This window comes from Eurypyga helias, unplaced genomic scaffold (assembly GCF_000690775.1).
Source record: "Eurypyga helias isolate BGI_N326 unplaced genomic scaffold, ASM69077v1 scaffold1902, whole genome shotgun sequence".
NCBI lineage: Eukaryota > Metazoa > Chordata > Aves > Eurypygiformes > Eurypygidae > Eurypyga > Eurypyga helias.
Genome location: NW_010234079.1, coordinates 58,629 through 83,700, shown reverse-complemented (window position 1 = coordinate 83,700; position 25,072 = coordinate 58,629). Strand labels below are relative to the sequence as shown.

Genomic DNA, 25,072 nt, shown 5'->3' with positions numbered 1-25,072 from the left:
GTGGTCCTGCCCGGCGGTGCCGGGCCCGGAGTGCCGCTCCCCGAGGGGCTGGGAATGAGGGGCCGGGAGGAGGAGACGCCCCTAGCTGACCCAGCTCCTCTTCGGCTCCTCGGTATAGACTCCGCCGGGGTATCCCTCCGCTTTTCTGCTTAATGCTTGGAGAAGGATTACAAACGCGGCTTTTCCTAGGCGTGACAGGTGTAGGGGCACCTTGGCATTACCCGGTTAGGCTGCAGAGTAGCAGCAGAGCTGTGAGCTTCCCGCCCACGCCGCCTCTCTGAAACACAGTTTCCACGAACCTGCCTAACCTGGCAGTGAGGATGGGGGAAGGCTGCACAGCGTGCCTGGGGAGACTGGGGGACCCCTGGCCTGCAATGTCAGGAGGACAGGGTTACATCTGGAGTTTCAGATTCCTGTTGATAGGAACACCAGTTTGGTGTCTACACAAGAAGCCTGTGCACACCCAGGCTCAAGACAAGGAACAAAAGTCTCTGTGAGAACTCAGACGCTATCTGATCCCTTGAATATGTAAACTACCTGAATATCTGGAACATCTGAACACATAATCTCTTGAATGTATTAAACTACCTGAATATCTGGAATATCTAAACACCAGGAGTATCTCAAATGTGTCAAATGAACATCTTGTCTTGAATGACTCAGGTGGATCGGGGAGTCTGTACACTCAGAGTACCTCAGCCAACGGGGAAATGAGGAGGGTCTCTTGCGGTCAGGAAAAGTAGGGTAAAAGGGGGCTCCGTCCCTCTGTAGGTTGAGAGACCCCACAGGAATATGTCCCGTGGGCTCTCCCTTTATTCAAATAAAGTTTTATTACTATTTTTTTACAGGACTCCTCTGTCTCCTTTGCGAACGCTGACTCCTGGTAGCATGATTTTCCGTACACAGTCATCGGCTTCTTTCTCACAAAAAATTATTTTTTTTACCTCATATTTTCTTCCCCAAAGAAAAATTTATATCCATGTTGTAATTTTTATCACCTATTTTTGGTAAATCGAACATGTTGGACTACCTACATTTCCCAATGCAAGACATTTCCAGCTCTGGACTATTTTATTAAGAGAGTATTTTGTAGTTCCTTTTTTAATTCCTGTGAATGTGGTGGGTTGGCCCTTGGTCACCCACCAAACCACTCTGTCACTCCCCCTCCATCGACAGGATGGGAGGAAAACACAATGAAAAGGTTGACATAAGGACAGAGAGATCATTACCAATTACCATCATGGGCAAGACAGGCTCAACCTGGGGAAGTTAATTTAATTTATTGCCAATTAATAAGAGTAGGATAGTGAGAAATAAAAAGCAACGTAAATAAACCTTCTGCCCTGGACCTCCCATCGTTCCAGGTGAAACTTGACTCCTGATTTCTTTTGCTTTTCCTCTCCCCAAGAGGTGCAGGGGGATGGAGGAATGGGGGTTGTGGTCATTTTTTAATGCCTTGTCTCTGCTCTTCCTTCCTCCCCACTCCCTTCTGCTTCATTGCAGTGCCCCACCCACAGGAGACAGCCCTTCTTCAACCTGGGTCCCTCCCACAGGGTGCAGTCCCTCAGGAGCAGCCTGCTCCAGTGTGGGTTCATCTGTGGGGTCACAGGGCCTGCCAGCAAACCTGCCCCAGCATGGACTTCCCATGTGGTCACAGCTTCCTTCGGGTACCCCCTGCTCTGGTGTGGGGGCTTCCCCAGGCTGCAGGTGGATCTCTGCTCCCCATGACCCTCCATGGCTGCAGGGGCACAGCCTGCCCTCTCACCATGGGCTGCACCACGGGCTGCTGGGGAATCTCTGCTCCAGCGCCTGGTGCACCTCTTCCCCCTCCTTCCCCACTGACCTGGGTGTCAGCAGGGCTGTTCCTCTCACATATTCTCACTCCTCTCTCTCTCTGCCTTTGCACAGGGGTTTTTTTCCCTTCTTAAACACGTTATCCCATTGCTGATGTGCTAAGCCTTTGTCAGCGGTGGGTCTATCTTGGAGCCAACTGGCATTGGCCTTCGTGGACATAGGGGAAGCTTCTCACAGAAGCCACCCCTGTAGCCCCTGTCCCCCTGTTACCAAAACCTTTTCATGCAAACACAGTACAATTGAATGTTTGCACTCTTAAGAGAGTGTCAAGGCAAGATTTAAAGACATTATTCCAGTATCACTTCCTCAGTGAAGTACTCGGTGACCACAAATAGCTCATGAGTCATGTATTGCCTAGGATCCTTGTGGCACAGGACAGTGGTGGTTCACACCCAGGTGCTCATCTACTCCCTCCTACCTGCTTTCAGAGTTGCTGCTTTGTGGATTACAGGGGCCTGTTCTGCAGGTAAGGTCTGCCTGTCTTGTCTGTGAGTGACTACACAGCTGATTGTATTGTCTAGTGATGGTTTATTCCTGGCAATTGTTTTTAAGACTTGTGTGCTATTCTTTAATGTGTTGTGGGTTTTCATTATATATAATGGCTAAGTATATATATATATTTGGCTAAGTTAATTTTTGAACCAAATAGCTGAAACAGTAGAGACATCTGCCCAAAGTGCCAAATGAAGCTAAGCAGGGCGGTTTTGCTGCCCACTGTTGGGTGAGTTTCTTCAGGTGAAGACCACTTATTTTTATGAGAGCAACGCAGCACTGTGATGTTTTAGGCTGTAGTAGGTGTGATAGCTCAAGCAGCTTCCCCAGCTGTATCTGCCCTTGTGCAAGCCCCAGGACTCCTGTTTTCTTGCCAGTGTGGTGAAATGAATTGGATCTTATCAGATGACTCAAGAAGCAGTGGCCCATCTGGAGCCTCAGCATGAGCTGGCTTTAATCAGGCTAACTTGCATTCTTACAACAACAAAGGATTAGGCAAAACAAGACCTGCAGCTTCAGTAAGAAGGAAGTTTGGCCAGTTTTCATGCTGCCAGCACACATCCTGTCTCTCTTTGCCTGGCAAATAAGGTACTGGAGGTAGATGGCAGCTGATCCCTTTTATCTGCACGTAGCTCCTCAACAGTAATGCTTTCTCCCATAATCTCACTGTAAAATTCCCTTCCTCGCCTGCTTAGGCATTTGTCTCACCACTGGGATATGTACAACTGTCAGTTCATACCTTTGCTAAGGAAAGGATTCAGGGATTTCACATTTCAGGTCTAATCGCAAGCCCATGCATTCTTGCCCACACAGCTCTCCCTGAGGATGAACGGGTCGGTCTGATCTGACATGTTCAGAGGCCTATGATTCATAAGCTTCTCAAAACAACCACTCAAATCTTGAAAAGAACTGAAATTACTGGACAAAAAGAGATAAATTTATGTATTCCCAGGCACAAATTCTGCATCCTCATCTTCTCAATCATTTTGCCAATTTAGTCTTCTCTTTACTGTGGTTATGCCATTAAGAAGAAATTACCTCATATTTATTTATTTAAAAGGTAGACACTCAACCAACCTAATTTTGTAAGTTCTCTCAATAGTCAAAGGTGAGTTGATTCATCCCATTTGACTAAACACTTCCTTTTTAGATGAGAGATGAATTCACCTGTGGTATTCAGAAAGTGGCTAACTCCACATACAAAATTATCTCATTTTTCACATGTTGAGGTGTCTTTTAACAGGATGCACATTAACTGTTTTAGAGATCCTTTCATTTCAATACTTTCCATGGGAAGTCTGAAATAAGAATTTATAGTGATTATTTATGTGGTTTTTGCTGACCTTCATAAAGTTGCATACCTAGCACTCAATCTCTTGAAACATAGTAGTTTCCAGCTTAGGACAACACAAAGTAGTTTGATTTAATGAGTCCTAGCCCTATAACTTAATTTAAAAAATCAAGGGCTTTCAAAATATTTTCTCAATGTACACGTTCATACATGTTTTTGTAGGTAAGATGCAAATGTCTGTAAATCAAGTTACAGCTCAAAAAGTGTGGTAAATCTTCCTACTTTAATGAGAGTTTTTCTCTAGTGTGTATGATTTTCGTCATACTACAACCGGAGTATTGTGATATACCTACTACCAGTCAGTTGACTGTTCATTTATATGCATCCTATGCTTTTAAATGTCATTAATTATTTCTGACATTCCCGTTTGTATGTTTGTCTTGGACTGCTACCTGGGGAGAAAGTCATAATGTGTTATGAGGCATTTGATAAAAATTGTATATTTACCAGAACTAATTGTTCCAAAATTTGTCTTTCTCTCCTCATCCATGAAATACAAAAGCTTTCTATTTTCTTACAGTCCCCCTCACTATAAAATATGGCAAAAACATACTGAAATTAATTAATTCTGGAGCTCCTTACAAAATTAAATCTTACTCTTTATTGTTCTGTGACTTCAGCTTAGATGAATTAAACCTAAATAGAACAACTTTCAGGGGTAAGATATTAATTCTGAGAAAATATTTTTCATATACTTTCACTATATATTTGATATAAAGGTCCTAGAAGTATGTATAATGTTTCACTATATATAGGCAGGGTTGGGTTTTTTTTTACTTGCCATATTGATTATGGGTGGTATCCTGGAAACAGAGGACTGTCACTTAAGAGACTCAAACACATTAAAAATACACCAAGTATTTGAAAGCACTGTGACAAATTAACATATGTTCGTAGGGTAGTATTCTGCTAATAACGGTTTCTGAGATAATTACTTAAATCTAACATTTTAATTAAGGCTTAGGGAAAATGCTGTTTTCTATTTTCATCAACGTGGCATGACATAGGCCGAAGCTGTGTAGTGCTCCCAAGTATTTGAAGCTTTGTAAATGCAGAACACAGGTATTCTGTCTCTTAACACTAGATGGCAGACAAAAATGGGAAAACATTTCCTTGGTTTTGGAGTTAAAATATTGAAAAATTAATTTGCAACTTGAATGAATATTCACTGAAAGTTCTCAAAATGATAAGAATGAAGACCATCGGACACAGACACAAAATATCATGACTATGATAGCATTGGTACTTTCTGCAGCCTTTCATTTGGCTGTGTTTGTTTGGCACAAGTACTGCAAATAATCAAGTGGAACATTTCTATATTATTTTCTTATTGCTTTTTCATCTCCATTACTTCAATATTTTTCTCTTGTCAAAGGACAACTAAAAAATCTTCAAGCCTTAGAAAGGCTTAAACAACTCAAATAGAAGACAAACTTTCAGAGAAAACTGTCCTTGCCAGGTGGTTGCATGGTTGTGCAGGTGATGTAAGACTTAAGATGCAACTTTGTCTTACATCAGTTTTCTGAAGTAATTAGGCTGCTTTGCTCCTTATTGTCATTGAATCTTAGAAAACAATGTGAAAATAACACATTTGCTAAGGAGGCAACTAATTTTCATAGAATATTATAAATTGTTGTACCAAATACTATGTAATGAGTTCACCTAGCAGCCAGTGAATATTTTGGGTTCTTACCCCATTTCTCTCCCAGACACATCTTCTGAAGCAAGTGTAGCAGGAGGGTCAGAGTCCCCAGGGATACATCCTCTCTGAATCACACATTAAAATGTGAGTTCATCTAGCTGTAGCACCACACTACTGTGACTGCTTGGAGGATTTGAGCTACTGTCTGTCCCACGGATGAGGTAGTTGCTTTCTGTGCAGGCACAAGGTGCTGTTAGGTAACAAGACAGTCTGGGATTGCTGTACGAAACCCTGCTTTGCCATGCCTGTTACGTACAGCTGTGTAGTGCATTTATGGGAGTGATAACCAGCACAGACCTCATTGCTGTTAAACCGTGATGTGCATATTCAGTACTAGAACCGTAACAGATCCTGCTCTTCCCCTTGCTGCCACATTGCTCAGCACGGGCAGCCTGATGATCTATAACCAAAAAAGACCCAGGTTATTCCGACTTTGTCTTTCCTGTTGAAGTTGCTCCAAAAGAGAAAAGTAAGTGTAATGGAACAGAAGGGTAAGTACAACAGTAAATATGTCTTTCCTGCCTCGTGGTTAGGAAGTCATCTACAAAGATACCCATAGCTTTGCGTTCCTCGGATTATTCTCATCACACAATAGCTTTTGGTATAAGACGCATGTATAAGAACAAACAGACTGGCATTCCCTTTCCTATAGGAGTACTTTAGCTACAAGGACGCAACATTATGTCTCTTTTCCCAGGGTTTCTTCTTGATTCCATTCTTTTCTGTGTAGTCACTTAGTTTCAACAAGAGAAGAAAACATTTTCCATTTTTCCATAAATTGGCAAATGGGAAATTCTCCTCGGGAATCAGAAATGTGTATTTAAACCATCTCAGAGTGAAAACAGCACGGAACCTATTTTCTTGTGTTACCTGGACAAATAATCTGTTCACATAGTGTAATACTAGATATTATAAATTACCTTCTTCTGTTCCTCTTCCCTCCTATTCCGTCTGTTCCTTCTCTACCTGCCCAAGGATCTCCATTTTTTCACCCCATCTAAAAGAATTGGGGAATGGCTGTAAGGCTCTCCTTTGGACTTAAGACTCCAAATTAGAATGTGTATCAGTGGTTTCAGCTACACCCCCTCTGTTCTTCTTCCTGTTTTGCTAAATTCAAACAGTCTCCTGCATCTGGCACAAAATAATGGTGCTTGGATCCCTAAATCAGGGTTCTAGATTCTGCTCTGGGAATTGGGACCTGAAGTCCTTTACACATCTAGCCTTGATTTCCTGTGCTTCCATATCTCATAGTCAGTGGTCTCTGGCCTTGATCAGAGCTTTTGTGCAATCTACAAATCTAGCTGCTAAAAACAAGAATGTACTAATTCAATAGTTTATATAGTAATTATGAATAATACAGTTGATGATTACTTAGCGTTTGAAATTCAGACTCATGCTAGAGGTCATATTACAACTCCTTTTCAGCCCCCTGTGATTACCATAATAAGACATTCTTTTATCTTTCAGCATTTAAAAACTGATAGACGTGAATTTTGTTACTGCAGCATCTGGCTGAGAGTATGATTGTGCAAGTACCAGACAAAGTTCTTGGCACGAATGGAAGGAGGTCAGAACGCACGGTCTCTTTAGGTCCACTGGAAATATTTCACTGTTCTCATTGTTTGCAATTGCTATTCAGTATCACTGGAGAACCTGAGTCATTGCTATTTACTTTTTCTTTTAATTAAAACATTGAAATATGCCTGACCTTTGCACCAGACCTTGAGGTATTATACTACGTTCCATCTTAGCATTTTTCCCTTTATTAAATAACTCTGGCTATAATTTCTCATCTGTGGAAAAAGCCGTTTGTCATTCTTTTTGAAAACCAGTCCATCCATCATAGTTCCTTCTGAAGTTACACGTATTTCTCCGGTTTTGTTTGTTCTGACCAGCCTCAGTGATGCTCCTTATCTGTCAGATGCTTTCCACCGCCGTGGTGGCAGGTGAGCTGGCAGGCCATTTAGACTCCTAATAGAGAATCCAGACTGTCTGGAATGTTGCAAATGAAAAGACACTTTTTTGGCAGAAGCCTACCTACCTGATTTATAATGATTTATTTCTATCTCAAAGTAGCCTAATGAAAGCTGTAGAAATACTGGTAAAAGCCCAGTAATGTACAGGTAAGCACTATCTATTGAAGTTGCACAAAATATTGCAGCAGCAGTGGGAAAGAGGTGTTATTTAGAGAATGATTTACAAGCTGTGGAAGATAATTCTACCACCATAATTCAAGTACATGAATTAAGCAAACCAGTTCCAATCTTTGGGCCAAGTGGGACTCTCACTCACTCACTGCTGTCAGTAACGTCTCTGAAATCAGAAACATGCCTAAAGAATGAAGTCAGCAGTGGTGAATAATAAAGCTTTTACTGAAACAGGTTTAAAAGTTGTTCTTTCAGACATAATCTCCTTAGGGATTAAAAGAAGCACGTAGTACTGTACGTAGTTAGTGGTACTCTTTTATGGTCAGTACCTAGGACATTCCTAGTTACGAGTCACAGGGGACCCTTGCCCTTTGTTTTTTCTCTGGCTTTAATGCCTGAGGCTAATTCCTACTGAAGGATGCACTTAATTTAGGAGAGTCTTGTTCCAAAATATTGCCTAACAGTAATTATAGTAATTTGATGTGTTGCAGTCCTACATTTTAAGGCTATAAAGCTGGATTTGTTTTAGCTTTAATCTTACTAAAGTAACTTCTCCTGCGTTTAAATACAGTTAACCCACTCATCTGGGAAGTGAACAGAGTTTCATGAAAGTGGAAGACATCCAGGTCATGTGTGTAGAAGAGCAGCTTTTGCACACACACACACTAGGCATCTGCACAACTAAAAGCTAGATCCACTTTGAAGGGTTTAAATTCCACCTTTGGTATATATACAAAGTTATCAGGACAGAATTGTCCCAGATTCACTATAAAGTTAATTTGAAAAGCTAAGGGTAGTTTGCATTACATCTGGACTGGAAACAGATCAGATATTGGGTTGTCCTGACATTTTCTAGACTCATAGAATCATTTAGGTTGGAAAAGACCATTGTGAACATCAGGTCCAACTGTTAACCTAACACTGCCAAGTCCACCACTAAACCATGTCCCTAAGTGCCACACCACCTGTCTTTTCAACGCTTTCCGGGATGGTGACTCCACCACTTCGGTAGGCAGCCTGTTCCAATGCCTGATAACCCTTCTGGGGAAGAAATATGTCCTAATATCCAATCTAAACCTCCCCTGCCGCAACTTGAGGCCATTTGCTCTTGTCCATATGTCACTTGGGAGAAGAGACTGACACCTACCTTACTACAACCTCCTTTCCAGGATTTATAAAGTTTATAAACTCTTCACAGGGAGGGTGGTGGTGAGGCACTGGAACAGGTTGCACAAAGAAGTTGCAGATACCCCATCCCTGGAAGTGTTCAAGGCCAGGCTGGACGAGGCTTTGAGCAACCTGGTCTAGTGGAGGGTGTCCCTGCCCATGGCAGGGGGACTGGAACTAGATGATCTTTAAGGTCCCTTCCAACCCACACCATTCTGTGATTCTATGATTCTATACCACTTCCAAAAGAAGTTCTTGTTACCTTTCATGCTATTGGTGTGTGTTTACATTACTTAATATTTTTCCTAGAACATATTCTCTATCACTAGGGCAATTTTTTCTTTTTATGTACCCTAGAATATATGACTAAGTAAATGTTTTATAAAAAATATATTTTAATGAGTCAATGTTTCTACCATCTTCTTGATAGCTCAGTTAGACCTTTCCACCCTATAGGGTCTAAGGTAGCTGGTTTTTACCTTTCAATGTTAAAAAAGAAATAGAATAACATCAGCACTAAGGAAATAATTTTTGATTTCTCTGAAATCCTCTAGAGATGTAGCCAACCATGTGAAAATTTGCTTTTCCTAATTAATTGGTTTTCATGACTTGACAAGTGCAGTGGTGATAATCTACCAACTCTTAAGATCTACAGAAACTCACAAAGAGGCAGACCTGGGTTTATGCAATCAAGAGCAGACAGCAGTATTTTCCACTTGATCTTTTTCTTAAATAGGTATTTTTTAGAACTTGCTTATGCATTCCAAAGTAAGAGAGTGCAAACCTATTTTCTTCACAAGTTGTATTTAATAAATAATGTCTGTCATGAGATGAAACAGTTGCTGATTTATAGAAGTTCAGGTTGGGGAAGAGGGTTTAACAGTAAAATGCACATATTTCTGCTTCAGCATATATTCTTTGACTGGCTTGGCAAAAAACATCTGCAAAGCATTGCAGTTCATGCAGTTTTTGGGAGACAAAGATTGTTTAGTCTGGCAAAGATTTGGTTAAGAATTTATCTAATACCAGCCTATAAGTATTTTAGGAGCAGTTGATGGAACCGAGTTCTTCTCAGTGGTGTCAGGGGATCTCATAGGGGACAACAGCCCCTGTGGGAGGGTCTGAATGGGCTTTAGGAAGTAATTCTTCACTAAGAGCATCGGAGCAGGCTGCCCAGAAAGGCAGAATTTCCATACTTGAAGGGTTTCAAGTCCTGGCTTAACAAAGTTGTGTCTTTCTTGATCTAGTGATGGTGACAGTCCCTCTTCAGTAAGCAGTTATGCTCAGGGGGAAGACCTAAAGCTGTCCCTTTCAACCAATATTTCTATGATTCTGTGATGCTATGATTAACATACTCAGGCTGGTATAGTCGGTATTGTTGCCACAGGAGAAGTTGTGGCTCAGATTTGCCTAAATCCTAGCTTTGAAAATACCTCCTTGTACAGCAAAGTGACTTGAAATGATACAAATGCTACAGATACAGAAAAAATGCTTACCCGATTTACGTCTTGCATAGCCTCACTAAGTTCAGATGAATTACTTGACAGTACCACAGATTTAAAGTATAAAATGCCAGAGGAATGATAAAGGAATCATTATTTGGTAATGTTGGAATTTTGCAGATCGCAACAATAACAACAAAGTGGGCTGTATCTCATTTCCCAAGATATATTGAAAAAGTAATACACTGAGGAAACTACATGGAAAGATTTTAGAAAGGTAAATTGTTCCACAATCCTAACACAATTATAGAGTAAAGCCTATGCTAAATTAGTCTTGGGCCATGTCAGTATACCTGCTGTGGGTTAGCCCCAGTCAGCGATCAAGCACCACACAGCTGCTAGCTCACCTCCCACTCCCCCAGTGGGATGGGGGAGAGAATTGGAGAGAATTGGAGGAAAAAGGTAAGAGAACTCATGGGTTGAGATAAGAACAGTTTAATTATTAAAAATAAATGAGATAAAATGAAATGCAATAATGAAGCTACTCATACTAAATACTAAGTACTAATACTCCTAATAGGTAATGAAAAAATTATAATTAAAATACTACTACTACTGCTAATGACAATAATATGTAATGAAAAGGAAGACAACAATGGGAAAAAAACCCAAATGATACAGCAGCCCACCCCCCCCCCCCCCACGGACTGAGCCCCAGCCAGTCCCTGAGCAGCAAGAGTGAGAGCCAGAGAGAAAGACAGTGTCTCCGAAAGACTGAGAGCACTCTGGGGGAGCCCACCCAGCCAGCTCCTTCCAGTTTATACACTAAGTGTGATGTTTTGTGGCATGAAATGTCCCTTTGTTCTGTTTGGGTCAGCTGTCTTGGCTGTGTCCCCTCCCAGACTCTTCTAGAGAAGGAGCTGGGAACACAGGTGCAGTGTGAGAAACTGAAAAAGTCCTTGGCTTAGTATAAACGTTACTTGGCAACAACTAAAAACATGTGTGTTATCAGCACAAATCCAAACCATAGCCTCATACTCGCTACTATTAATAGAACTAACTTTATGCCAACCAAAACCAGCACAATGCATGGGCAACTCAGTACTTTGTACCTATGTTTAGGCACTGAACCGAAGCCTTGATTTCCTTTGCATGTGATGGGAGTTGGGATACACAGCTCACACGTAATCCCTAGGTCAAGAGAATTGGCTTTTCCCCTCTACTGAGCATTCGTTGTACCACATTTGGAATATGGCTTCCAGTTACGGAGCCCCCACACAGGAAAAGTGCTGATGAGCTTGCCTGAGCTCAGCGTAGCGCCGTGAAGATGATCGGAGCGCTGGAAGATATAACCTGTTGCGGGAGGCTGAGTGAGCTGGGCTTGTGCTCTGCACCAGGGGGGTGCAGCAATAACGGGTGTGGTAAAATAGCTGGTTTTGTAAGATAGGCTAAAGCCAGGAATATAGATAGCAAGGAAATCTTAGATTGTTCTCAACTCTTTTGTGCAGCATCAGACAGAAAATCTACATCTTCCCTCTGAACACCACACAGATGCTGTCTGTGGAGAGGTTCCTCCTCCCTTGCATGTCACGGAGCTTTCTATTTTGTGTAGCAAGCAATCATGTGTCTTCTCCTGACACGCTGGGATGTCATCTCTGTCTCATCATTTGCTGATGCACAGCCCAGGCTTTAAGTACAAGGCCCAGTAGATCAGACATGTCCTGTTCAAGATCACTAACTCCTGTAATACAACATCTGCAGGGCTCCCGGTACACCTTGTTCAGCCTGGAGGAGAGGTGGCTTCAGGGGACCTAACAGTGACCCCCAGTACCTATGGGGATGCTAGCGAGAGGTCAGAGCCAGGCTCTTACTGAGGTCACGGCAGAAGAATGAGAGACGGTGGTCAGAGTCAGGGGATGATCTGGTGGCACATAAGGGAAGATTTTCCACAATGAAAATAACTAAACGTTTGCACTCCGGTAGGCTGCAGGGACCGCTACCCAGCGAGTTTGTGGGGTCTCTGCTCTTGGAGGTTTTCGAGACCTGACCGGACAAACCCTAAGTAAATTGGTGTGGATCCAGTGTTGTCCCTGCTTTGAGCAGCTGTGTGATTCTGTAATTCTGAGCAGATACCTAAATGTAAGTCTTAAGCTGTGAGCTGCATCCCTCCCTACTAGATAACGAACAAACATTAGATGAGAGCCCACACCGAGAAATTCAGCAGAAGTTAATTAAAATGTGCCTTCCCACACTACTGAAAGTAAATAATTTAGGAAAAGAATTTGACTTGGACAGATATGGTTTGGAAAGAAGCAAAGCTGGGCAACAGGAGAAGGACACTATTGGAGTAAAAGAACAGCTAAGACTGCTTAAACATTTTCATCTGTTACTCTGTTTTTCTTTTCTCAACGAGTTATATTCCCAGAGTGGATTCAATTTCAATATAACATTATCCTGAATGTCTGCTAGCGTGGGTGAAAAAGATGGAAAGGGCACAATTATAAAGTTATGAAACCATTAACATATATTGAACTGATTATATGCAAGATGGAGTAGTCCTACATAACTAGGACAATTTCTCCCTTTTATAAACATGGCAAAGGGTACTTGTTGAAGTGCGCTTGCCCTTTAACCCGTGTCTACATTCTGGGCCTGGCACCTATTACAGCATGTCTGCAGCCAAGACAGTGTGCGCCATGTACGTGTGTGCGCTGCGTACGTGTGTGTGCCTAGGAAGGGTTGCATGTTCCCAGGGATCTTGTAGGACTACTCTAGGTGTAGGTGATAAAACACATGTGCCTGAAATACCAATTCATTATGCACTGTGAAAATCTTACAGATATATGCTTCTGGTACTACACTCCGGTTAGTCTTCCAACAGTATCCCAGGAGTGACCTGTGTTGCATATTGGTTTTTTTACGCATAATTCCTTGATCATCTGTCAGATCATGGAATATAAATTTATCTTCTGTTCCTGGCCCTGGGCTTAGTTTTCTATTCATCATGTTCCTGTTTAAACCCACTTAGTCCTAGCTCTACCTATGTGAAGATGGCTACACTGCTAGAGGAATAAAGATCCCGTCTGGCTTTTTGTTAACTCATGGAGTGAGGATGGTCAAGGTAAATTACTTTGCAGCACACACCTACAATTTTGTCTCCCTCTGAAGGGAGAACTGGACATCAGCCAGCCTGCTGTGTAGCGCAGTGTTTGCCATCAGAAGAATTGCCAGGGATTCTTGGTCTGTGGCCAATTCAGTATTCTGCAAGTTGCTGGGTGATGGGATGGTGAGGGTATAGGCAAAACAATTTGTTACCTTATGGTCTTGCCATGCTGTTTCCCACTAATCAGGATAGATTCCAAAGTGTGGGGAAGACTAAAAGGGAACAACCGCAAGAATCCAGGTTTCATACAAATAGGTTTCCATTTAGGAAAAAAAAATATCAGGTATATTAGATTAAGTTGTTGTGATTCATACTCTTTGCAAGAGAGAAAAGCTGTGGTAGAGTCAGGCAGCTGCAGCAGTGTTCAGCCAAATCTGGATTATGGATACTTCTATCTGCTGTTGGTGGCAAAGTTTCGTGAGGTTGTTCAGCTTGTCTGTTGTCTGTTCTCATAGTCTCAACCCTCACTGGAGGTGTTAACATCAGTCCTGTGGTGGGATGGAAGGGGCAAAGAGGTAGAGAAAAGAGATCATGCTTGTTTTATAAACCGTTGTAGTCTCTCTCAGCAACTTGTTTATGAATTTTGCCCTTCTCCTGTCTGTCAGTACATGAAAACATTTAGTGCCAAGGAGATGGTAGTCTGTGAGGTTCCTCAATCAGTTGCACAATGTAGTCATGATCACAACAGTTAATCAGTGTAGGTGCAGGATGGTGTACTATATATGCAGCATAGACATACCATTAACCCTATTGGTTTCTTCTTCAGAAAGTCTTCAAATTTCCAGTCTCCCAACTATAACCAAAAGGATATGAGTGCTCTAGCTTCAGACAAGATTTCATACAAATATGTGTTATCTTTCATATTAAATTAATTCATTATATTAAATCTCTCTTTTGTGATTGAGGGCAGACTGAGTGAGAACAAATGAAATTAAATCAGCATTGCTATTCTTATCTGCCACTAAGAGTATGCGAAATTCATACTGCAAGGTTGAAGAAAAATTAAATTCTTTTGGTCATGACACAATTTACTCCACAGAAATAAAAAGGATTAGGTACTGAAAAATGACCTCCCAGCCTTTAGCACTAGAATAGAGACCCTTGGAAATTGTTTTGTTGTAGAGACCTTCTCCTCAGTTGGATTTCCCACTGAATTTTCACTTATTTTTCTATTAAATTCTCAGTAGACTCACAGTCCCATTAAAAGTAATTTATTTCACATGTGTTCTTTTTCTTTTTGCTGAGAAAAAGCCTCTAAGTCTCGACCCCGTCTTGAAATAAAAAGGTTATTTTTAGGGCAGTTAAAATTTTTTTTTTTTTTTTCAGAATCAGGTGACTCCAAAAAAGAAGGAGAAAAAAAAAGCTATGGAAAAATGTATTCCTTTGTCTCTGCTGCATTTACGATGTGGTTGTGCCCCAGGAGCCTAGAGAATTGCAGTTACGATGCGCCTGAGCTCAGGGACCCAACTTTCCATCTACGTATAAACATTCCTCCCTCTTCAGCCGAAGCAGGCACTTCTGGTTTGCGTAAAAAAATATTTGCAAGAACTCTCCCAAGTCAGATCACTGAAGTAAGATTCTGGCCACAGCTATTTACAAGTTCGGGTTTTGACTGAAGTAAGTAATTGAATTACGTTGAGCCTCTGAAGTTTGCCTTTTATTTATGTATTTCCCCCAATTGTGTGGCTCGGTCTGCCATTGGCTGCAGTCCCTGCAGCCTACCCGAGGGCTCTGCAGTTACATAAGGCTCTGCTGGGAGCCTATATAAAGCCTTTTTGCACGCCAGCAAGAGACAGAATTTTATCAAGATCCAGGTCCCACAGCTTTAGTTCGCACAAGCAGGAGGAGATTTGCTTGAAGATATACTGAAACCTGAACCCCGGCTGGCTTGTTTGCTAGCCAGTACTTCACAGCTGTCAACCTGAGTCGCAAGTAGCAGCTACTGTAAGTAGCTCCTGTGCACTATGAAGAATTTTTCATTTCCTATGCAGGATAACACACATGAGACCGAGAGTACTTCTCACAGATTCCTCAGTTTGAAAAATCAGTCAGATCCTGTTGGAAGACCAGAAAGAGATGAGCAATTAGCTCAGGTAGAGATTGCCGTACTGGGGGTCATATTTCTGACAGCATCTGTGGGCAATTTTATTCTCATACTGGTGCTGTGGCGAAGAAGAAAGAAGCTCTCTAGGATGTATGTATTCATGCTTCACCTCAGCATCGCTGACTTAGTAGTAGCCTTTTTTCAAGTGCTGCCTCAACTCATATGGGATATTACAGACGTTTTTATAGGGCCAGATTTCTTGTGCAGAATTATCAAGTATTTACAATTGCTGGGCATGTTTGCCTCTACTTATATGATAGTGGTAATGACAGTGGACAGATATCAGGCAGTTTGCTACCCTATGGTCACTTTCCAAAAGAAGAGAGCTCTCTGGAACATCCCCATTTGCACCAGCTGGTCTATATCACTGATTCTTAGCCTACCACAGGTATTTATCTTTTCTAAGACTGAAATATCTCCAGGTATCTTTGAATGTTGGGGTGAATTTATTCAGCCATGGGGTCCAAGGGCATATGTGACTTGGATTTTTGTAGTTATATTCTTTATTCCCTCAGCCATCCTTATCACATGCCAGGTTAAGATTTGCAAAATAATCAAAAGAAATATATATGTGAAAAAACAGAATGAATATGAACTAACAAATCAGAAGCAAGCCCTGCCATCCCGAGCAAGCAGTGTGAACTGTATTTCAAAAGCTATGATCAAGACTGTAAAAATGACAGTGGTGACGGTTGTTGCATATGTTCTCTGTTGGTCACCTTTCTTCATTGCACAGCTGTGGTCTGTGTGGTTCCCCAGTGTCGTGACCGAAGGTAAGATACTCTCCATCCTCATTCATAACTTCATAGCCAGCTAGCACATTGCTGTATTGCTCTATATTTGCACTTTGCTTTTGTGTGAAAGTTGCGTGGGATCATTTGAGTATGATTCAAAGGAAAATCCTGGATTGATTATGTGCTATATTTAATTAGGTACAGAAAACCTCATGTGTTCTGTGATGAAAACATTGTGCAAGTATGTATTTTCTGTGTGTGTATGTTTTGAGTGACTAATGATTTAAAGATTAATAAGCAGCATGAGGAAAAGTATCATCTGTTCCGGCAAGGGTTCAGACTTTTAAGGGTTTTAGATATTATAGCAGCAGTATTTTGTGTTCTGGAGGTGAAATAGTAATTAACTATTCAAAGTAATAAAATAAAGATTTCTTATTCACTGGATAGAATAGTGATGTTAGAAGACATCTGATTTTGGTTTTTTGAATTTTGAAATCATACTGATGAAATGTCTGTAGTAAACCATGAAACAATTAAAAGTTGTGAAACAGCTGTTTGTAAAGCAAAAAAAGCAAGCCTGGGAGAAGTATCAAAGACCACCATGCTGACAAGATTAATCTTGTCAAACTTATACTGTTGCCTCTTTGTGAAAGGGAGAGTCTGTATGTGGCTTTATTTAAGTTCACCTATTCTAAATTCAAAGATACAAACCAAAGGAAAAACAAAGATAATAGCTCTGATAAAAAAAAAAATCCTCTGTTTTTAGAATTCTTTCTGTCAGTGTGATTATGAGTCTTGCTATACATATATTTATATCAATATAATCTGTAGTTATTTGTATCCGCATAGCAGGTTAGCAATTGCTTTTAAATTTAATGCCGCTACATCAAAAAAGAGCTATATGGAACTATTTAAGTCTGAAATGGATAAAGACAGTGTGCTTCATAACTCCAACAATTACAAAATTCATGGAAAAAAGGGGAATTTCCTATTATTTAATTAACTTTAATGTATGAGCAGGTACACCAGAAAGCAGCAGAGTGTGAAAATGTTACTTATTTGTATGAGCACTTTTTTACTCTGTTATCCCTTTAACTATTTCATTCTAGGTTCAGCATTCACCATTATCATGCTCCTTGGCAATTTAAATAGCTGCACCAACCCATGGATTTACATGTATTTTTGTGGCCACATTCCATACTGCACAAATAAACAGCTAGAGAACACCTCGGCTCAAGAGGAATCAGTGATCACAGGGAGCATTCATCTCGTAGACAGAGACCCTGAGGAAAACAGTACTTCTGCATAAATGTTGAATGCTTTTTGTTGTTTTGTTACATTTACTATGTTTGCAAGACATGTCTATATTTTACCACTGTCCCTTGTTTTGTGGATAAGGAAGCTGGAAAATTGTCTTTTGTTGTATAAATATATTTCTCTGCCGTTCTGTAGCTTATACAGGAAGTTTCTGTGGTGTGCAAGCCTGGCTCAGTACTTCCATCACCACTGTGTTCATCAGAATGAATTCTTGTAAAGGCTGACAAAGATACATAAAAGTATCTTAGATATTTTGTGTCCTGAAGTACTTTCTCTTCTGTGATTCTGAACTTCTAAGTAGTAAAATTTTACCACTAACTGGTCAAAAAATTTGAAACATAATTGGAACGGAATCTGACAGAATAGACTTGGATATGTGTTCAAGTTGAACCATGAATAGTTCACCATTCAAGTATGATTGGGGGACAGTTTGACAAATCTTGAGGAGGCAGCAGAAAGTCAGAAAAATCCATTGCCAGCTATTATTAATACCTGTTTCAAATTGACTACTCATTTACTTTTATAAAATACCTAGCAGCTTAATATCCTTTTTCTAACAAGAATTCAGTATCCTTGTGACACTGAACGCCTGCTTCAGTTTCAAATGCCATTGTGGATCGTAGGAGATCAGCAGCATAGTAGCAGTCCAGGTTTGTGGCTTCAAACCATGGAATTTATCTCTCATTCATTCCCTGATGTGCAAGCAGTTAATTGAAAGTTCCCAGATACACACACACACGTACACATACTTAAAATAAAGATGGGTGCCAGGAAACTACACTTTCATTTGGTATTCAGACCTATTTTTTTCTGGCATGCAACTTATTGACAGAGTATACTCAGAACCCTTTCAGGTTCAAATTCAATTATTTCCCCTTTGCGGTAAAAATAAATCTGCATATCTTTATCTCAAAATGCCATGTGCTTGCTAGTTTGGGGCTGTTTTATGCAGGTAGCTATTTATTCCTCTTTCAGAGTCTGCAATCTAATCAGACTATAAAGGGATATCAGCAAGGCTTTTTCACGTGAAAATAGAGCTGCATTCACAGAGATTCTTGGTGATGCTTGCATATCATCTTCCTACATTATACTGCATTTCATCAGTGCTATTCACATTTCATTTTTATGAGTGCTAGCAATCTCAAATTTCAATGGAAAAACTAAAAGAAGTGTAAAAAGTGGGGGTCTTTTAATAGTCTTTGAATTGTAGTCAAAGAAATACTCATTTAAACTAAATACTGATTGAATCATGAGAAGTGCTGTACAATGAATACTTACTCTTCAGGTTAATGTGTGCTGATATGACTGGATATTCTATCATTTCTATTTCCTTTGTAGTTAGACCAGATAGGAGGATAAACAAAATATTGCTCTTCTTTATGATGGGCAAAGCTAGTGTCCCTGTCCAGCTGGCAAGAAGAACAGGTCTTCAGCAAGTAGAAAGAAGAAGGAAGTGGATGAAGATAGTACCAGAACCAAACAAGAATGGGAGGAGTCTGTAGCAACTCTTTTATTATAATTGCAATTAATACTTTTTTCTTGCTGTTTCTGGTTTGGTTTTTGGTTTTTTTTTTTCCCCTCTTTAATTAATAGTTGATAGTTCTACCCCACAACATTTCCGCAATTAGACCAATTCCGTAACTCAAATGACAGTGTCATTATCTGGAGAATGAACATCCCTTGTACAATCCATACTATTGATAGAATATGTGTTGCATTCAGCCACTGACTTTCTAAGACTTTCATTCAAATTAGCTCTCACTTACGTTCTCCTTAATGACTTAATCCAATATTTAATGGTGGTTTCTTTTGATTGTAGTTAATTACATAGTAAAATATGCAGTGTTGAAGGGAGCTGCAAACAGAAAAGCTACAAGGAATCATCTGTGTCATACTACTGGATTTGCAGCAAAACACACTGAAAGCCTCAAAAGGTATACATTTGCAAGGAAAACAGGAATTCAAATTCCATGCAAATAGTCATCCAGATCCAGAACTGACATAAGTCACAGTACTGCTCAGAGACTGCGGTGGAGCCGTGCCATTTTACACCATTGATCTGGCCTCTGATATTTAAAAAGTATAACTTCTATGACTTACATTTCCACATTGCTCATATATTTGTTCCTAGCTCTATAAATAATTTGGTAGAGCTTGATTTCTCAAATAACAGTAGCTCGATGTGTTCTGTAAAAGTCTGAGACCAATATTAACTGTCCATATTTCAGCTATTTTGATCATGTAATGAATGAAATGGCAGAACTGAAGTTCAGTAATGAATGCTCACTGCCTGTAACGTTCAAAACAATGATATCCCTCAAGTGCTTTCTTTCTGATTTTTAAATTTTCTTTCTCCTGAGATCTGTCCTGCTGTTAAGAATTAAAATAAAGGTTACTGTACTGTGGTGTCAAACTACAGGCTATGGACACTTTTAGTTTCATTGCATCAGGAGGTGTTTGAATGGCAGGTATTCCTGCTTGTTTTCCTAACAAAGTGGATTGGGCTGCATTTTCCAGATGTAAGTCATTATCCCACATGGCCTGCTCTGCCTGCCCAACGGGCAGCACTGACTCCTGACAAACACACTCAATGGTGAGTTTGGTTCTGGGCCACAATTTTCTGTCAAAACTAATTTTCAAATGATGGAAAAGTCATCTTAATAACTCTTTGTTTTGTAATAAAGTGTCCTTTACAGAACTTTTCTTATTTCTCAAAGAAGAAGACATTTAAATATATAATGATTTTTTTCTATTTGTAAATTTGGCCATCAGTTTTACGGGTAGTTGTAGTTTGAACATCTCATGCCTTTGTTTTCCTGTATATCTTGACTCTTCAGCTGGACCATCTCTATTCCAATTCACTGTCACTTTTCAATAATCATTACAGTGTCTCATTAAGAGGGATGACTGGGAGACATCAGTGTAGTCTGGCCAAGGTGTTTAATCCGTATAGGAGAATCAGTAACTTGAATGTGCAAGTCCCTGGAGGCACTGTGGAAGCACATGCAAATGAAAAAATCCAATTTTCAGATGAAAGCCTTCCTCATCAATGCCTAGGTTCTGTTTTCCCACACAAATAATTTCTGAGCAGAAAAATTCATAGCAATACAAGTTCACACTTTTGAAATGAATAGCTATGTTGCTGATACTAGCACTGCAGTATAGTTTCTGATTTTAGGTTTTTTGGGTGGTTTTTTTGTTTGATTTACCAGGTTTGTATTACCACTTAGGAAAGGCATAGTTCAGTAAAAGGAAATAGGTTCTTTCTTAAAAATTATTGTGTTATGTTTTGCATTTCAGATAAGAATCACAAGTAATGTAATCTACTAATTCTGTATCGTTTTATTTAAAAAAAAAAAAACTCTAGTAGAATGAACGGAAAATCCCTACAGATGTTCTGCATTCTTTAAGGTGTATTTTGATAATTCTGTTATTCTACAGAACTGCTGCTATATTTTTCATGATGTTCAGATGCTTGTAAATAGTAAACACTGAAGCCAGAGGTGTCAGATGATAATCTCTTTAATCTTTCAATGAAATGATGCTGACAAATTTTAAAGACAGTGCCAAATTAATGTCCTGCTAATTCCACCTTGATCCATTAGTTCTGACAATGATGACCAGTTATTGGGTCAAATAAACTGCTCCTGTCTCTGTGTTGTTGGGGGAAGACTGGTAGTGTGATGTGGAGACCCAGGTTGAAACTGGCAGTTTGTTGTGTGAGGCAGACATGGCATGCAGACATGGCTGTATTGTCTAGTTCCATACACATGGCCACGATAAAAGTATCCTCAAGAGCTTGTGAATGTGAGCTATTCTTGGCTGAAGAGTATCATGAGCAGACAAAGGCAAAGCATGATGATACAGCTACTCAGTTCTTTCAGTCAAATCCAGTTTGGGTTGGATTCCTCAGGGGGAAAAATAAAAAAGACAAAAAAAAAAAAAGGCAAGCCATTTTCTGTCTTCATAAGGTAGGGATTTGGCTCTGAATGCCCAGCGTATATACAAGAAACATCCATGATTGTGAAAGAAATGATTCATACATGCAGCAAAACAAGATTGCAAAGGAAAACAGTTCCAGTGGGAACTGTACTACTGACAGTAAGGCAGTCACAAATAATTTATTTACTACTGTATCAGCTGATCCATATACATATGGATTGAAAGGAAATCACACTGTTAGAAAATGAGAAATAAAACCTGATATAATTTGTGCTACCACATCAAAACTCTAGCCCAAAACCCACCTCTTCAGTCCTGTGTGTACCAAACGCAGGCCCCTCTAAGCTCTCATGGTCCCAAGCAGAGCCTTGATCTGCAAACTCTACCTGCCCTACTCTCTTGCAGAGGTAGCCCAGGTTGTCTTCACTTTGCATCTCTGAAACAAAAGGATAGAAGCTGTGTCTTTTTCTTGGGCTTGTATGATGCTCCTGCTATTGCCACTTGAGGACTTTCTAAGGGTACTCTCATTAAGAAGACAAATTCTGGGCATCTTTACAAGCCCTCTCTAAAATGTCCATTAATTTGCACTTCACTTTCACAGGAAATAAATAAAGAATGGGCTTTAAGGGAAACTGAGTCAGCCATACCCACTTGTTTCCTTTTCTTCCCAACACAACAAACTGAAGCATGTGCTTTCCACCAGTAGGTCATAGCAACTAATTTGATGAACCTATTCTATCATCCAGTTCCATAGTAAACTTTGGAGGTAATGAAACTCCAAACAAAGGCTTCTTGGATTTCCATCCCAATGTTGCCCTAGAGATACAAACACATTTAAGTGTTATTGTATTCGTCAGAAACTTTCCTATATCATGATTGACGCTCTGAAAGAATTTCAAAATTCTGGCTTTATGTTTCTTACACCCATTTCAGTATATGACACAGGAATTGGTAGGACCTTGTGGAGGAAACATTTCAATACCATCTGGGAAAGAAGTTTGAAAAAAAAGCCAAACAAAAACATTTGACCTTGAAGATCTATGGAAATTATGGCTGGAAAGTTGGATACAACTAGAGACAGACATCACCTTACATGCCAGTAACCACTTTTCAAGAGAATTGTTGCAGTAACATATCAAAACGAGATACAAGAAGGACTTGATATTATTATCATCATCATTGTCATCATCATTATTATTTAAATGAAATCATTGTTTAACCAACAGTGAGTTTTAAACCAAAACATAAACTTGGCACAGTCCAACATATGTAGACCAGTTCTGAAGCTGAAATAATATAAAAGACATGATTTTGATCATAAATGCAACTTTTATCGCTGATGTTGCTGTTTTATTTAGCTGAAAAGATATAGATATGTTCTTTGGTTCCAAGATTATTGTTCTGTGCATTGAATTCCATGAAGCTACCCAATTATTAATTTTGGCACAAAACATTAAAAATTTGTTTCATGTTTATACATTTACTCATGTATATATTAAACAAAAATTGTTGCTTTAAGATGCTGGTCTTGTTTTCCTTAGGTTATTTTTGAGATCAGTTATTATCTACAACACCACCTTTGGAGAGATACTAGGAATAAATTATCTGCTAGCTATCACACTGTAATGTGTGGGAAATGCTTGCCCATGTCTCTAAATGTGTTAATAGGTGTCTGGCCTCAAATGATTTAATGCTGAGTGGCTCCAGCTTTCGACTTACTGATGGGAAAAATTGTACTTCATCACAGAGAATACAAGCCTTCTGGCAAGCACAGTCATGATGTGAGCACACTGCTTATTGATACATTTAATACAAATTCCAGTCTGCTGGTGATGTGATTCATATCCTTGATCCTCTCTTGACGAGACTGATGCAATCTCATGTGCTGAGATGGTATGTGTACAGCTTTAACTATCTGTTTACAAAAACTACATTAACAAAACATCAGGAAAGAAATCCTTATTTTCTCCCCAGCACCTGGCTATCTGGGAGTTTAATGCATTTGCTGTGAAAGAAGAGATTAAAAACCCCACTCTAGCATTTAGGCTTGATTTGTGTTCCCATTCACACAGAGGAGGAATACTGGGTTGTATGACACTTACATGTAGACAGTATTAATGGAATGATATGATAAAAAGTCAAGCACTTAGAGCTCCAGAAGTGCCTGAATGTCAGTACACATGTGCTTAATACACCATTTAATCCCATGGACTCTCCATAGGGCTGCTCTGTGGTTGCTTCTGTAGATTCTGGATGGAGCATACCCAACGTATACACGGTCTTTGGGAAATTTCCATGCCAATGTCTCCCTGTGGATGTGGGAGATCAGATAGGAGTTAGATGTCATATAAAAGCTCCCTCCGAGTGCACTAAGCATGCACATACACTAAGGGTGCATACCGGATGTCTAAAGCCTCTTGTGTTTGCTTAGATTGCTAACAATGATGACAACAGATGATCAGAACTGGACCACATGTATTATAGAATCATAGAATCATAGAATCACTAGGTTGGAAAAGACCTTAGAGATCATCCAGTCCAACCGTATCTGTCCACCACTAAACCATATCTTTCAGCACCTCATCCACCCATCTCTTAAACACATCCAGGGATGGTGACTCCACCCCCTCCCTGGGCAGCCTGTTCCAGTGTGTGATAACCCTTTCGGTGACGAACTTCTTCCTTACATCCAATCTAAGCCTCCCCTGGCGCAGCTTGAGTCCATTCCCCCTCGTCCGATCATCTGTCATTAGGGAGAAGAGACCAACACCCACTGCTCCACAACCTCCTTTCAGGTAGTTGTAGGCAGTGATCAGGTCTCCTCTCAGCCTCCTCTTCTCAAGGCTAAACAATTATTAACAAGGCTGTCTGCCCATGGACGTATGCACACAAAGAGGCAAAGTGATCAGGAAGTATCTCAGGTGATGTCCATATTGGAGGCACTAGCACAGGCAAATTCTTAGCTATTTCTTGTGCTTTTTTGGGGGATGAAACAGTGCACTGAATATCCAACTGGGCATGAAAAAAATAAAGCCAGTGACTAGTGCGTTGGTAGTTGACAACATTGCGTGTGCATGCAGATGATTGTGCAAGCAAGTCTTACCAGGTGCCACTGGCTATTTTGGAAGCCCAGAGGACAGAAGTGCACTGTCCAACGCTCCCCCCACCTCTCTCTCTTCATTATTCCATGGGACTAAGAGGAGGAGACAACGTGTTGCATCTATGCAACATAATAAACATACAGATGTATAAACATCTGTATCTTTTGACTCATTTTCCCCACAATGTCACCTTAGTATGATGCTTTTGATAGAAACTCCCTAATGATTCTGCGAGAGAAGGAGGTTACCTTATGTTAGAGGTTTTTTTCTGAGAACGAGACAGTTAAGCTCATCTTGCTTGCAATTTAAGCAAGGACTGGCTCCAAGCTCTGAAGTGTTGATTTTTTTTTTTTTTAAAATTACCAGGGGACACTATAAAACATACATTTTCAGCCACTGAAATAAAGGAAATGGACTGACTGAATACCTGGCCTATGTATTAATTCAGTAGGCTCAGATTTTCCTTTAATAAAGATTCTTTTCTGTAAATCAAAGCAGATGAGAGGAATATCATAAATGTAAAATTAGGCCTTAAAATTCCCATTGAATTTTAAGC

At 40.1% G+C, this 25,072-nt stretch overlaps 1 protein-coding gene across 1 annotated transcript; it reads left to right on the top strand.

The window, feature by feature from the left end:
* Window positions 1-15,282: 15,282 nt before the first annotated feature.
* LOC104517322 ([Arg8]-vasotocin receptor-like) lies at window positions 15,283-17,465 on the top strand. The gene is made up of 2 exons (XM_010161934.1): window positions 15,283-16,195; window positions 17,266-17,465. Exons 1-2 carry the CDS (start codon window positions 15,283-15,285, stop codon window positions 17,463-17,465), a joined length of 1,113 nt encoding a protein of 370 aa, XP_010160236.1.
* Window positions 17,466-25,072: the final 7,607 nt, after the last annotated feature.